General features: G+C 40.3%; 1 protein-coding gene across 8 annotated transcripts in view; it reads left to right on the top strand.

Moving 5' to 3' along the window:
* MCM9 (minichromosome maintenance 9 homologous recombination repair factor) overlaps nt 1-15,482 on the top strand; it is a 74,662-nt gene that overhangs the window by 18,721 nt on the left and 40,459 nt on the right. For all 8 annotated transcript variants that reach the window (XM_039531299.1, XM_039531302.1, XM_039531295.1 and 5 more), the window contains 4 exons: nt 4,946-5,027; nt 7,242-7,442; nt 9,811-9,936; nt 11,417-11,536. In XM_039531299.1, the coding sequence (XP_039387233.1) occupies nt 4,946-5,027; nt 7,242-7,442; nt 9,811-9,936; nt 11,417-11,536 (529 nt within the window). The remainder of the gene's footprint in view (nt 1-4,945; nt 5,028-7,241; nt 7,443-9,810; nt 9,937-11,416; nt 11,537-15,482) is intronic.

A 15,482-nucleotide genomic window follows, 5' to 3' on the forward strand; every position in this document is an offset into this window, starting at 1 on the left:
AGTGTCACACCTCACAGTATCATTTGTGCCCACATGGATGAGTAGCATGGGGTAGTAGTCAGAGGGCTGGATAATCCTCGACAATGCCTCCGTAACGTCTGGGATACAGGCCCCCAGCAGGCAGCATACCTCCCGAGATGAAATGTCAGAGCGACAGATGGGCGCCTCCGTCCCCCTCAGCAGAGAGTCTCCGACCACCACTACCCTACGTTTCCTATTTGCAGTGGTGGCAGCAGACCTCCCAGCCTTAGGGGTATGAGGCTTCTCCTCCTCTGCTGTAGGGGTGATTCATTCTCTCCTGTATCAAGAAGAGCATAACAGTTACCTATTACCACAGCGGGAGGGTTTGGAACGGGGTAGAGCACTACCTGCTGCCAGAAGTAACCAGCTGCCAGTGTCCACCCTGAGCCATCTCTTCCTCCACCAGTGGTGTGTCAGCAGTCCTGTGTACTAGGACAGCTACCTCGGCTGTCTCCACATGGACACTGTCCAGGAATTGCTCGTGGATTTGGATGCTCCTCAACCTAGCCACCTCCTCCTGTAGCTCTCCCACCTGCTGCCTGAGGGATTCCACCAGCAGGCACTTTTCACAATGGATGATCCCCCCAGCCTGGATATCAGTAAGTGGGAATTGCAAGTTACAGTACCTGCAAAACCACACCAGGATCTGGGTAGAAGCATCCATGCTCAGGCGCTCTGTCTGGCTACAGACGCAGGTGGAGGAGACTGAAGCAGTGCTGGCATAGGTGTTGCGGGTCTTCCTAACCATCGTAGGCCTCCCTCTGGCAAACTCCCTCTCAAACTCCCCTGTCTGCGGCCCCCTGTCTGCTTCGCTTCCCTGGTCGCTCTGGGGACGGTAGTTATCACAGACCACTTTGCTGCCTTTATTTTTAAATAAAGGAATAATTGTGGCATCTTTGAAGTCTTGTGGCATTTCTTTACTGTCCCAGATATCAGTAAGGATCTTCTGGAGTGTTGTTACCACTTTTGGACCCGCAGATTTATATATTTATATATTTCTGCTGGTATTCCATCTCTGCCCGAGGACTTTCCTGAGTTCATCAAACTGATTGCCTTTTCTATTTCTTCAAGTGAGGGTGGTGAGTCAAGGTGGTGCTGAATAGGCTTTTGAAGTATCAGATTAATAGCACTTGTTTCAGTTGAGGATGATCTGTTCAGTAGCTGGATGAAATGTTCAGCCCATCTCTGTTCCATGCCGTGTTTGTCTTTGATGACTGTCCTTCCATCAGCCATCATGAGCGAACCTGTGCCCACCTTTGAACGTCCATGGGCTGGCTTCAAGGAATCAAAGAACTTCTTTGTTTCATTTCTTTCTGCATATATTTGAATGTCTTCTGCTACCGTCTCCCACCATTTATCTTGTATCAAGCATAGTTGTCTTTGTGCCTTGCTTTGCAGGTGTTTAAATCTGTCTCTCTTTGAGGAGGACTGAATATCATTTTACCAGATTTGGAAAGCCTAATTTTTTTCTTTCAAGAGTACTGTGATTTCCTCATCATTTTCATCAAAGCAGTCACGGTAAGCCCTTTTCTTCCATCCAAGGATGTCAGTTTGTACCGTAGAGGTTTTTGTACTGTCTCTCTAAATTCCTCCTATGAGACAGGGTTCTCACCAAAGTTGTTCTCTAGTGCACTGTGTAGTGTGTCTCAATAGGATGCATAATTTAGTTTAACGGTATCAGGGGACATCTTGATTGTTTTTGGGCGTTTCAGGCATGTGGGTACAATGTTAGATTCAGTATTGACCTGGACAATGATGGGCTCTATTAGATGCCATTGTTTGGATCTGGGGTGCATCCATGTAGTTTTATATTTGTCTGCCTGTCTGAAGATGGTATTTGTAATTGTCAGACTATGTTCTGCACACTTGCTTAGGAGTAGGAGACCATTTTAGTTCATTTTTCCAATGCCATTTTTCCCAATGACACCTTGCCAGTAGTTGTTATCATTACCTACTCTTGCATTGAAATCTCCTAGGATGATTAGCTTGTCACTTTGTGGTGTTGATTTGATGAGAGAGTCAAGATCAGAGTAGAACCATTCCTTAGCATCGTCAGGGCTTGATAAAGTGGGCGCATATGCACTGATTATGGTAGCAAATCATGACTTATTTAGTGGTAACCGAAGTTTCATGAGTCTCCCATTAATGCCTATTGAAAAGTCTTCAAGACATTGCAATAGTTTGGTCTTACTGGCAATTCCCACTCCATGGATTCTATCTTTGTGTGGTTCTTTTCCCTTCCAAAAGAAGGTGTAACCCCCAGCCAGTTCTGTAGTAATGCCCTCATCTGCCAATATAATTTCACTGAGCGCTGCGATGTCAATGTCATACCAGGCTAGCTCTTTGGAAAGGAGAGCTGTTCGTCTTTCAAACTGAGAGGTATCATCTTTGTCTGTCATAGTCCTGATGTTCCAAGCAGCAATCTTTAGTGCTTTTTTAGTTATCTTTGCTTTTCAACTGCATTGGGGAAAATCTGCCAGCTGTGGTAAACTGTCCGGATTTAATTTGGACAGGCAACATTTGAGGCACCTTTTCTAGCCCCTTCTCTTACAAAGGGAGAGCAGTGCAATCCTAAAAATGGCTGCTCTGTCACCTGGGCGGCTGCCAAGCTCCCCTGCTGCCCTTGGGTCAGGGATGGGCGACCAATGTCCCAGGCCACCTGCATGCAGGCTTGAGGCTACAAATACCCAGTAATCATCTTCACCTGTCGCTTTGCCTCTCTCCAATCACCACAGGACTTTTGAAGAGAGAGATGCATGAATGACGTGTGTGTGAAGTTGATTAAAAAGGGAGAGTCATTGCACTGGGACAATCCCATTCTCTTGTCTGCTGAAGCTTGGCCCAGTGGCACAAAGACTGTTACAACTGGAGGCTTCTTTAGCTGCAGTGGATAGCCATGACTTCTGTAGTGCCCCATCATGCCTTTTGCCTTCCATAATACGTTGCTGCGTAATACGGTACTAAGTATATGTCATCTGTCTAAGGGCTTTGCTACACAAGGAGTTATTTCAGAATAGTTAATCCTGATTAATTCTTCTTAATTAATTTGATGTGTGTACCCTCTTATTCTGAACGAGAGTACCTTATTCCAAATTAGCTTAATTCACATGGAGCTAATCTGAAATAGTTAATATACTTTAAATTCCTACCCTACCCTATAGTGGATTGATTTTCCTGTGTGAATAAACTCTAAACCAACTGTACATTTGTTTTATATGTGATCATGATACTTGAGATGGCTCCCATGGAACCAGTTTAGCCCAGTTATGGAAAATGCCATCTCTATGGGTGCTGCTGCCCCAAGAGCAAATCTGCAAATATCTACCCCTGCCAGTCTGCAGTCACCTACACAAATGGTCACTGAATATTTTTCTGCCCAAGGCAACATGCAGTCATTTGTCTGATAGTCAGCCCCAAGGGACTGCCCATGATTGTTGCTTAACTGGGGAAGTTATAACAAAAACTCAGTAATATGGGCACATACTTTGTCAGTGCCAAGTGGTTAAGAGGTGCTTAACCAAGTGAAAAATAGGTGAAAAATTCTAAATTCTACAAAATTTGAAAAAAAGAGAAATTACAGTTAATATTTCCATTGTTGTCTTTTTGTTGAGTACAGTAACATATTCAGACTTCTTTTAAGCGGCCTCTTCTCTTAATTGGGATGATATGATGTCCAATTTAAGAGGGCTCTGAGATGTGTGTATGTATACATCATATATACAAAAACAGAACTGTGTGGAGTGAGAAATGAAAAATATTTTTCACAAATTAAGGATAACCAATAACTGAAGAAGTTAAAATATTTCTGATAGCATGTTCCCCATGTTGCATATTCTCTTTTATGCTTATTTCAGATTTTTAGTTTTATTAGAACTTTATTTTTTTCTTTTACTGTGTCACAGATATCTGCACTGTGGGACAGTTTCATCAGTAGTATGACCCTACTGACGTTAATGGAGTTATGTTATGGATTAATTTGACTCTGTATATGATCTGTCCTGTTCAGTGCTGCCAGTAACTAATGTATCTGCCACCAGTACCCACAGAGATGTGAGTAGCCTGTAGAAATCAAGTAATAGACAAAAATGCAGAAACAATTTCTAGGCACTGGAGAATGAATTAAACTAAAATTCTAAGATGAATGAGCATTTGCTACAAAAGAAGAAGGTACTTCAGATTACTATCATGTCTGCAGAGTACAATTTAACAATTACGGCAGGTTTTTGTTAGTAACTAGAAAAAAAGTGCTTTAGATGGAAATCGCCTGTGACAAGATTGCATAGCCTTTGCCTTGGAGGAAAAGAAATACAACAATTACTGATGTACTTTTCAATATCTATTCTCCTGGTTGTGTTTGATTCCCCCGCTGTTGGTTTAGTCTTTGGGATTTAAGTGTAAGCTTCTTTCCATCCCTGTCAAATCTTGATTAAATACATGTAGTGCAGTGGCATCTTCCAGTATGTACAGTTAAGAGGAACTGTTTAATTTTTAAGCAGGCATCAGTGCCTACAGTAAACTGTTTATTGAAATCATTCCTAAAGCAATTCTCAATAACAAAAAAAAGTTCATTTTTTTACAGTTACCTTATTTTTGTAAAGCTTTATCCAGCAAGACGTTGAAGTTGCTCAGCACCTCCCTGAATATGGCCCCTAGAGATAATTTAAGGTCCAGTTCTGTTTCCCTTGATGTCAGTGGCAAGATTCCCCTGACTTAATGAGAGCAGCTGCATGCTCATTGTATGAGTTCTGTGAGAGAAACTAAGGAGAGATACTCCTTTGCGGGGAAAGTAAGATAGGTCTTTGGTGTGCAGAATAATGGTTCTGCTGCAAACCAGACTGGCATGTAAACCAGAGCAACAGCATATGAGTCTTTGGATGGCACCTGCCTGTAATGAATGCATACTCTTTTTCTTGCTGTCTGCTAGGTTCAAAGGCTATCTGTTGGAAGCATCCCTCGTTCTATGGTGGTTGTCCTGGAAGATGACTTAGTGGACAGTTGCAAGTCAGGTGAGGGCAATGGAGTGTTCCCATGTAAAGTTATATATAGTTTGTTACAAACCTTTGTACCATGGGTATTTTCAAGTTTATATTTCATTTGAAAGAAGGCATCTCCAGTAATGCTGTCAGTTTTAAGAGCTTGTCTGATGGGAAACGCTCATGTGTCATTTTGTTATTGTGCTAAGTCAGTGTGTTAACATGGCAAATTAATTCTGTTGCAGAAAGACCATCCCCTTATGTGTCATCAAAACATTTTGATAGAAAAACATTGCTATGCAGAAGCAGCAAAGAATCCTGTGGCACCTTATAGACTAACAGACATGAGCTTTCGTGGGTGAATATTCCGAAAGCTCACGTCTGTTAGTCTCTAAGGTGCCACAGGATTCTTTGCTGCTTCTACAAAACCAGACTAACACGGCTACCCCTCTGATAATTGCTATGCAATATTTCATGGGCTCCAGAAGTTATTTTGAGACCTGTGAATGTCAGGATACTGAATCTCCATTACTAAACTGGTACAGCCCCAAAGACCTTGAGACTGGTGACAGGACTAACAGTTTAGTGTCCCTTTGGTGGTTTGGGAAACCATGTATCATAGCTTCCTGTCAAAGAAGGATTGCAGGTAGAAACATCAGCTTAGTGTGCAGTGACCGTCAAAAAAGCAAACAAACCATTAGGATGTATGAAGAATGGGATAGAAAATAATATTCAGAATGTTATAAGTCCATTATATAAATGGATAGTATCCCCTCCCCAGCAATACTGTTTTCACTACTGATCACCCGCTCTCAAATGATACAGAGGTCAAGGTTTACCAAAGCCGCACTGGCCGCTGTTGTAGAAAAGAAACAAGACTAGATGGTATAATCCAATATAGCAGCTTCTATGTAATTGGCCAAGACTGATCCAATATAGCAGCAAATAAGAACGAAGTGGGGAAAGGGAGAGCGCACAGAGGCACTGCTGTGGGAGAATGGGGGACCATGGAATGAGGACAAAACACAGACTCCCTGGGTTATAGGGAATAAGGGACAGTGGTATGGGGGGAGAGGGACATGGGGAACACATGAGTCCCTTGGCATGTGGTGGTTAGGAAATGGGAGGCACACAGAACTCTGACGGGGGGAAGAATGGCGGACCCTGGTATGGAGGGGAGGCACACAATGTGGCATGGGGGAGAGAATGGAGGACAATGGTATGGGAGAAGGAATGCACACACATTGCTGCTGGCATGGAGTAAGGGGTTGGAGGAAGTCCCTGAAATAGGGATGTGGGAGGGTGGCACACCTGGAGCTTATGTGGGGGAATGAAGGGAATGCATGGAGCCCCTGATGTGTCCAGTGCATTCAACCTACAGAAACAGCAAAGTGGTTGTACAGAGTTATGGCAACTTCTGAACAAACCAAATAGCATAATGCACAGAGTTCCAAATGTGATTTAGATGTCTGTATCAAAACAAAAGAGCAAGTGGAAGTTTTAGTATTTACAACAATAAAGGTTTTTGACTAATTGTATCTGCAAATCAAAAGGCATGACAAGAATACAAAAAAATAGATATTAAATTATTTAGTAAAACTATCAGATGAAATTTGGTCCAGTTTTAGGTTTAATAAGCCCCAGTGACAAGTTTCTATGAAATATTGCAGCGTTTTTATGAATGCATGAAACCTGAAAGTGAAATTGTAAAAAAGTAACAAACCTTAGACTAAGTAGTCTTATTTTCATTGACTGAAGTAGTAGAGATGAAACAAGTAAATAAAGAGCATTAATAGTAAAAGTAAATAATATACTTTTTAGATGTCTCTGTTGCTTGTTAAATAGTTAAGGAATTTTTAAAGTAAGTTTTTGAACTTGATAGTTTTTCTTTATAACTCTTAAGACAGGTTATATTCATTTCTTTTGTTTGTTTTGGATTCACAATTTAAAAAAAAATGATTACAAAATTTTAGTCCCAGCTTTTATTCATTGATATAAAAAAGGCTACATGATGTTGCCTATTTTAGAGATGCAGTAATTTCATTACATGTTATTTGTTCTCTCTAGTATTATGGAGTGTTTTTTGGTTGTTTGTTTTTGTTTTAAATTTGAGTAAATTCTTTTTTCTAGCAATATCTGCTCTACAAAGGCCTAAACTGCCCTATTATGTTTAATTTAGCTGTTAATTTATGTATCTGCATATATTGAGCAGGATGTTACGGTGACTAATTTTGTCCTTACTCATAGGTGATGACATCACAGTGTATGGAGTGGTAATGCAGAGATGGAAACCCTTCCACCAGGATGTGCGCTGTGACCTAGAGATTGTTTTGAAAGCCAATTACATTCAAGTGAACAATGAACAACTGACAGGGGTTATAGTTGATGAGGAGGTTCAGAAGGAATTTGAAGACTTCTGGGAAAAACATAAGCGTGATCCCTTAGCAGGTTTGTAGATGAAAGTGAAAACAGGAACGATGCTTGGATTTTTGCTGGAGACAACACTGAAAATTATATTATTGACAATGTTTTTCCTTCATTCCCTCATCCCGCACTCCTCCTTGGAAGCTATTGGCCCAGTTGTAGTGCACCTTCAGATCCCATTTAGTTCAGGTGTTGTGTTGTGCACTCAGCTCTCCTGCTGCTCAGGCCATGTCTCAGGCTGTCAGAGCTTGTCTCAGGCAAACAGGACAAACCTCCAAGAACTTCATTTTAAAACTGTGTATACCATGTGTTTGTGTGCTTGTTTGTCTTGCCATGGCAGTTTAAGGAATAATTTCTTGCTAAACAAAATTTCCAACAAAGGAATATAAAATTCTTACTTGAAACTAACTTAAAAAATAGGACACACTTAGAATCCACACCAAAACTGTACTTTCATGATTTTTCTTTTGAGCCTTATGCCACTGTAGTTTCCACAGTGTTTTATGTAGCACTTAACAGGGAGTGAGCCTGAGTCAGAAATGGTAAGAGTATTAGAAAAAACACAATGCTGTTATGTGCAACAAGGAAAAAAACACAATAGGTCAGTCGCAGCACTGTGAAGCGATTGTTTGGGTCAGATCTGGTTTAGTCAGCATTGCTCTGTTGACTCTGCTAATAGCTTAAAAATATCGCTCTGTGTCTCTGTACCTAATACTTCTGTGAATCAAGATTTATTTATGTATTTATAACAAGTCACACACCTGCGTAATGTTAAAACCAATCTGTTTCTATAACACTTTTACATAATAAAGTATCAGAGTTGTAAAGAAAAAAGAATCACTGTGGCAACTTATAGACTAACAGGCATGCAGCGCAGCGCATGTTGTTGGTGGTGAATACCCGCGGTGAAGGCAGAAAAAAAAAGGGAGAATCGACTCTGCATGGGGTATCACACCTAAAGCTTCATGCTGCAGAACGTCTGTTAGTCTATAAGGTGCCACAGGATTCTTTGTTGCTTTTACATAATAAAAACAGCTTTAATTCTTAAACCACAGTTCTTCATACAAGGTCTGTCCTGCTGGCATCTTCATAAGAGAAGCAAGATATAAACTAGTCTTTGAGGGAAAACTTCATAGTCAAATAAATAAGCACACCAGGTGGCAAACACATTAGGCAATCATGTGCTGTCTTCTTCATGGCCACGTACACATTACCTCACAGGAATGCGAACTCTTTCATTAAATGTTATTTGTTCTCTCTAGTATTATGGAGTGTTTTTTGGTTGTTTGTTTTTGTTTTAAATTTGAGCAGCTATGGTTAACTGATGATCTGTATTGTATAAACGCTAACCAGCTACCAGATGTTTTATATGTTCTTCGTTTACACAGAGAGCCTGGTTTGCCATTGTATTGCTTTGGATTTACATTGGGGTTATGCTGGCATAAAACTGGAGTAATGCAGTGGTGAATCATGTCCTGCATCTTAACCATGCTGCACAGCCCATAGGTATAGAATATCACATCTTACTCAAAGTAGGCCTCACCCTATCCTTAATATGCTTACCTTCTACCTTTGTAATGGTAAATCCATTAATCTAACACACCATGTCTTCACACACTTACTTCCAAGTATAAAACATCCATTTTAGGGATTCACAGCACTTCCTTTTCTTTAAGGTTGGTTGCTCAGCTCTGTGTGCTAACAGTGAAGGGTAATATATAGTCCCAGAATCCTGATCTCTGATGTGCTGCTAGTGTCAGTGCTTCAGAGGGCAGAATTAATTCTATTACATCTCTCTTCACTGCCAGCAAAATCAGATGAACAGATTGGAACATTTCAGTTCTTGAGAGAGTATATGGACGGGGAGGGAGAGACTGCATAGAAAAGATTGAGGAGATAGGGAAATTCAGTAAAATAAAAACAGAGGAGAAAGATGAGCCAGTTTTCTGCTTCATGTACTGTACAATATATCTTGGCATTAAACATTGGTTTTTTTTAAGTCAGTGGAGCTGTACCAAATTACACCAGCTGTGTATCTGGCTCTCTGGTTCCTATCTGCACACAATGTACTAGCATTCAAGAGGATAAACTGAGGGGCTATAAGAACTTGGCCTCTGTGGTTTCAACTGTGAACTAAAGTATTCAGTCTCAGGACTTCATACTGATGCCCAGCACCCAAGTATCTGAGTGCCTTCCACCTTAAACTGGCATAGCAAGTCCCTTATATTGATTTACATCAGCTGAGGATCTGTTCTGATGGCGTTTAGTCTTTAAAGTGAAGGATATTTGGGTCTAACAGCTGCTTTGGGGGTTTGCCTGAGGAGATTGTGTTAACTTGCATCCGATTTGACTTTAATACAGTGCTGAATACTGCTTTTCACTTCTTTTCTAGGGAGGAATGAAATTTTGGCTAGCTTGTGTCCCCAGGTTTTTGGATTGTATCTCGTGAAGTTGGCTGTAGCCATGGTGCTTGCTGGGGGTGTACAAAGGGCTGATGCTGCAGGAACTCGAGTGAGAGGTTAGTATTCTTGTTTCTAACAGTACATTTCTTCCCTCCATACATACAAAAATTCAAAATGAATATTAGAGCAAATAAAGCTGTAGAAACATAATTGTTCTGAGTGAGAATGTTGTTTAATCAGCATTTGTTTCCTATTTTTAGTTTTACTTTTTTCATTTGTCCAAAATAACTTGCATGATAGAAACCAGTTTTCAATGCCCCATTGAATAAAGTATTAAAAGCAATTGTTTTAGGTAAATCAGAGGCTCAGATTAAAAGTAATTTTATAAATGACATTTTAAAACGATTTTATAGTAGCACATCCCTAATGGTATTTGGCGTCAGAGTGGAATATTAATATTTCCATAGTGTGAATCTCTATCCTGCGTTGAAGGGAAAAAATAAGATTCCCCCCACTCTACTTCCTAATGCCAGATTTTTCCATCTGTGATTGTCAGCATGTTTCTCTTAAAACTGTTACTGTAAGCTATTTGCCTGGTGAGTCTCCGTCTGTTGTTATTAGATGGCAAATGTGCCAGGTGGTATGTAGGTCATAGACTATGTAGTCTAAAATAATGTGTGTATATACAAGTACGGAATATATGTTTTAAAAAAATGCTATAGCAGCCAAATCAAGTCATATAGATCCTTAAAGTGAAGTCATTTTGTTTATATTGTTTATATAAGTTATTTAAATCATTTTAGAACTCTTTGATGAGGTACTTAACAACCAAAATATTTACTTTTGTAATTGCTTTGTATTTGGAAATTATTAAACTTCATGATTATTCGACTTATAACAAAATATTTTCAATTATTATCTAATAAGAAAAAAGGCTGACTTTATTGCTTATTTGTACAATAATTAAAGTACACCTCTACCTTGATATAACACTGTCCTTGGGAGCCAAAAAATCTTACCGCGTTATAGGTGAAACCGTGTTATATTGAACTTGCTTTGATCCACCAGAGTGCGCAGCCCCACCCCGGAGCACTGCTTTACTGCGTTATATCCAAATTCGTGTTATATCAGATGGCGTTATATCGAGGTAGCAGTGTAGTTAAATATTGGGATCATAACAAAGCTGTGGTTCCGATTCCCTTCATTACTCAAGGTGGGAGTGAAAAATTTACCATAGCTGGCATCTGCAAAACAAGTCTATTAAAATATGAAAACAAGTAACTGGACCCTATAAGACCCTATAAGGCTGGCTATGTGATTATTTTAAAGAATCTTTTATGATGAGAATTGAGTTTGAACGTTGCAATATGGTTAGGTACTACTTTTGAATTATACAGTTTTATCACATCTGAGTGATGTTAGATATGACAATATTACACCTGATTTATTGTATCATATGTTAAGAGGTAAATTTTATATGAAGAATTACATTTATTATTTTAGTTAAAAACTCTCTTTCTTGTCTGTCTTTATAAATGTAGTAGTCAGTATGCCACCCAGGCAATCTCAAGCTTTGTGTATTTATTTTTTCCAAAGGTGAATCACATCTTCTGTTGGTTGGAGATCCTGGCACAGGGAAATCTCAGTTTCTCAAATATGCGGTAAAGATTACACCACGATCTGTGCTTACTGCAGGAATTGGATCTACAAGTGCAGGTATCTGATGTTCCAGGCTGGCCAAGCAGGGTGTGCTCTTAATTTTTATTACAGTTTATCTGGGAGTCTCCATCTAAGCAGAGAGGGGTTTTATGTTTGAGCAGTGATATAAGCTACTCTTGATTGTATTAATATAGTCTCTAGAAAAAATTGCCATGGAACTGGACAAGTGAGGGCTGGGATGGCTCCCTATAGATCATTGGGAATACATCAGCCTTGTAGCCATTTCTCCTGTGGTGGGGACAAACTTGCTTCACCCAGCCCTTCTAGTGGGATGGTGTGGTAGGATCTCTGTCAGGGGATTCTCATGGAGCCTCCCCCAAAGGATCATCCTTCTGTTGTTGCTTTTTTGTTGTCTTCCCCCCCCAGCCCCTGCAGAACATTATTCGGGCCTATATATTTTTCTTTTTCTGGCTTTTTTGATTCTTCCAGAATGAGTACACACTGTGTGGCTGTTACATGCAGAAGGATCATTCTCTTTCTGCTTAACAGAGACTCCTCCTCTTTTCTCTTCCTCTCCATGTTTTGGGTGGGTGGCAGGTTGAGAGTCAGTTCCCTACTGTAAGGCAGTGCCTTGAACAGCTGAAGCCTTATCTCGACTCTGATCCATAAAGAAACATCTGAAGAGGAAAATTTTTCCCCCTTAGTATGCCCCAGATGGCAGCAAATGCCAGGGGTTGTTAAGAACTCTTCCTGAGGGACAGTACAAAGCCTCAGTTCCTTCTCCCACCCTTGCAAATTACACAGTTTGAACAAAGTGCTGTACAATCAATATATGCAGGAATCTGTATATACCTCAGGAGTAAAGGACAAAGGATTTCAACTAGTGCATTTAATAGAAATGTGTTTCTCAGACAGTGTTGCTCTTCTTCCATTTCTATGACAGGGAAACAGCATTGTGTTTAAATGGGAAGAACAAAAGAATATCTTTTCCTAGTCCCTTAGCCCTGTCCATCATGTGTGTACAACCTATATACAGAGGATTTGTCATTAAATACTATTACTCCTGACTTTAAAATCAAAATGTTTGCAAGCCTTTCTACAGAGGAGCTACAAGCATGTTCATGCTTAGGATCACCTTGAATACATCCATCAATAATAGGAACAGAACAAGCTGTACTTTGGGTTTGTTCATGTTTCCTCAGGGGACCGGTGTCTCACAGATAGTGACCTGGACTAAAAACCTTGCAATCATTTCTTACATTATTGCACCCTCCTTCGGCAGTAATGATTAAGTCTGCGATTTAGTCACAGAATCCATGACTTCCAAAGACCTCTGTGACTTCAGCCAGCACCAGCTGGGAGCTGCAGGGTCCCCACCAGGCAGACCCCCACAGCTCCTGGCCTCTGCTGGTGGCAGGTGGGACCCCCAGAGCTCCGGGCGGCAAGGGAACCCCTGCAGCTCAGAGCTGCCAGTGGAGGGGGGCCTTGGAGCTCTGAGCCCTCAGAGGTGGTGGGGGCCCCTGAAGCTCCCAGCCCGCCTGCATCTGCCCAGACTCCCCATTTTGCAATGGATATTTTTAGTAAAAGTCAGGGACAGGTCACGGGTTTCTGTGAATTTTTCATTATTGCCTGTGACCTGTCCATGACTTTTACTAAAAATATCCGTGACAAAATCTTAGCCTTAGTAATGATCTCCCTAAGCCAGCCAAGTTCTTGTACCTCTGCTTTGCCTTGATCTTCCAGAGCTCTCACTTTCATTTCCTGCTCCACATAAGATGGCTTCCCTGAACACATGATCACCAAGGATGGCTGGAGCTGGGAGTCACTTTAGCATAAATGGGGAAACCACACTTGTGATGCAACAGAACAAGCTGTCCTGGTGTGTAGCGATGGAGCTCTCTGTGGGTTTCCAGCTCATTTCTTGCAAGGGGGAGGGGGGGTCTCCAAAATCCTAAAATTGCCTTTAGCTCTACATCAGTGAGGCTTTTAAAAAGAAAGGAAACCCCATGCTCCCCAAATTCCACTGCAGGTACATCACTTTTCCAACTTTAAACTCTTATGGTAAGGCCCATTACCATAAGAGATAATGAGGCTCACATCTGGCTGGCTGTGCAAATTACATCTACATTCACTTCAAAATCCCTTTACACTGCCAGTGTGGTGTAAAGGTGCCTTAGTGTAATTGAGAATAAGACTCTTGTAACACTGCTGAATAATAAAATTACTGAATGAAGTTCCTTCAAACTTTCTTTGGATCTTAGAAGCAATTTATTTAGAAAAATATTATCCTAAAAGCAATTTATTAAAAAAAAAAAAAATTTATTGAGCTGTCCAAGTGTAACTTCCAAATGGAATGTATGAGGTAAAACTTTGTTTTGCTTTTGGAATTTTATGTTCAAGTAGCTCAACTGATTTTGCTGGAACTTGTCAGGAAAAAAATCACTTTTGTAATAAGATCAAGCATTAAAAATGCAGTTCCTAAAGGACATATTTCAGAGACGTGTACGGTTAAACTTAGGGACTGTAAAACTGAAATTGGTACTTTCCTTAACCATAATATATGATATGATAATTAAGCAATGTGCAGCCAATATTTTAAAAATGGGTCTCCTCAAAAAAACTTGCCCTCTTTGCCTTGGGTAGTATGAGCACTGAGAGAGCCTCTATCCATTGCCATATTGTTTAGTGCCACTAGGGATGTCTCTGCACTGTGCCTTGGCCTTGAAAATCACTTGCAAAGAATCCATGATGTTGGCAAGTGCTACGTGATGTTGGAGTTTGGGTTCTGAATGATTTTGCCTAAGAGTGTGAGGTTGGAGGGGTGACCTGTGTCACATGTTCGTGTCTGGATGATCAGAAAGTCTATTGCATTGTTCAGGAAGAAAGGAAAAGTTACTTCTCTGAAGATTTTGATAAGTTGTTAGTAGTGGACATAATTTCTCTTCTGTGACTTTTACCATGAATTTGTTTCGCATATGGTGTTCAACTATTTGTAATGGATACTAGCATGTGACGGGGCCAAATTCTGTCATGGCAGCAGGGTGATTAATGCCATCCAGTCCATCTTCAAATGTATGGCCTCAGTAAGTTCCTCTTAAATACAGTTGATCTTTTCTGCAAGTTAGGATAGGAGCTTTTCAGAGCACTCAGTGCTTGGGTCCAGCCTCTGGATGATGCAATCTGGGATGATTAGCTAGGCGGAATAGTTCTGCTGCCACTTTATTGTAGCTGTGATGGTGGTAGACCCAGTTATTTAGTTTGTTTAAAGGGACAAAATGCAGTTAGGCATTGAACTCTTACAATCTTTCAGTTCAAATGGGGCACCTAATTGTCTGTTGTACATTTGAAAATCTGAAGGGTTTTTGTTGTTGTTGTGTGTACACTGAGGAAATATTCAGATTTGGATCAGTTTATTCATTCGATGCACTTCCTGCCTTAGGTGGAAATTTGATCAAAAGTGTTTGTGTTTAAAAATGAAGACAGTCTCACAAATGTCCTGAAACAATAGAAATTCTTACTAGTTAGGGCACATGCATCCTTACTAAACAATGTCAGAGGATAAGAAAAAATGCTCCCTATTTTCTTTTAAGTGATCAATCATCATGGGTTTTACCTTCCTTTAAAAGAAATAAGTTTTGGAACCTAGCAGGTTCACAGTGTCAATGGTTATTGCTAAATACTGAACTATGTTCTTACCAGGCTGATTACAAATGTTATATCAGCTATCCGTGTGCAAAATCTATCCACCCTTTTGCCTTGACTCACATAATAAGATTAATGAGAGGATTTGGAAGAACAGCTACATTGTTAGTCTTATAATTATTAAATGTCTCAAATCTGTGCAATTGGTCTTTATCTTCAAGGATGGTAACAGAATACTTTATGGTAAGATCTTCAGGTCAGGTACTGTGTGTGCGCGTGTGTACAGTGGTATCACAGTGGAGCCTCAATCTTAATTTGTGCCTGTGGGTACTACTACAATACAAAAATAATAAAATTGTGT

This window comes from Mauremys reevesii, linkage group 3, assembly GCF_016161935.1.
Source record: "Mauremys reevesii isolate NIE-2019 linkage group 3, ASM1616193v1, whole genome shotgun sequence".
NCBI classification, from domain to species: domain Eukaryota; kingdom Metazoa; phylum Chordata; order Testudines; family Geoemydidae; genus Mauremys; species Mauremys reevesii.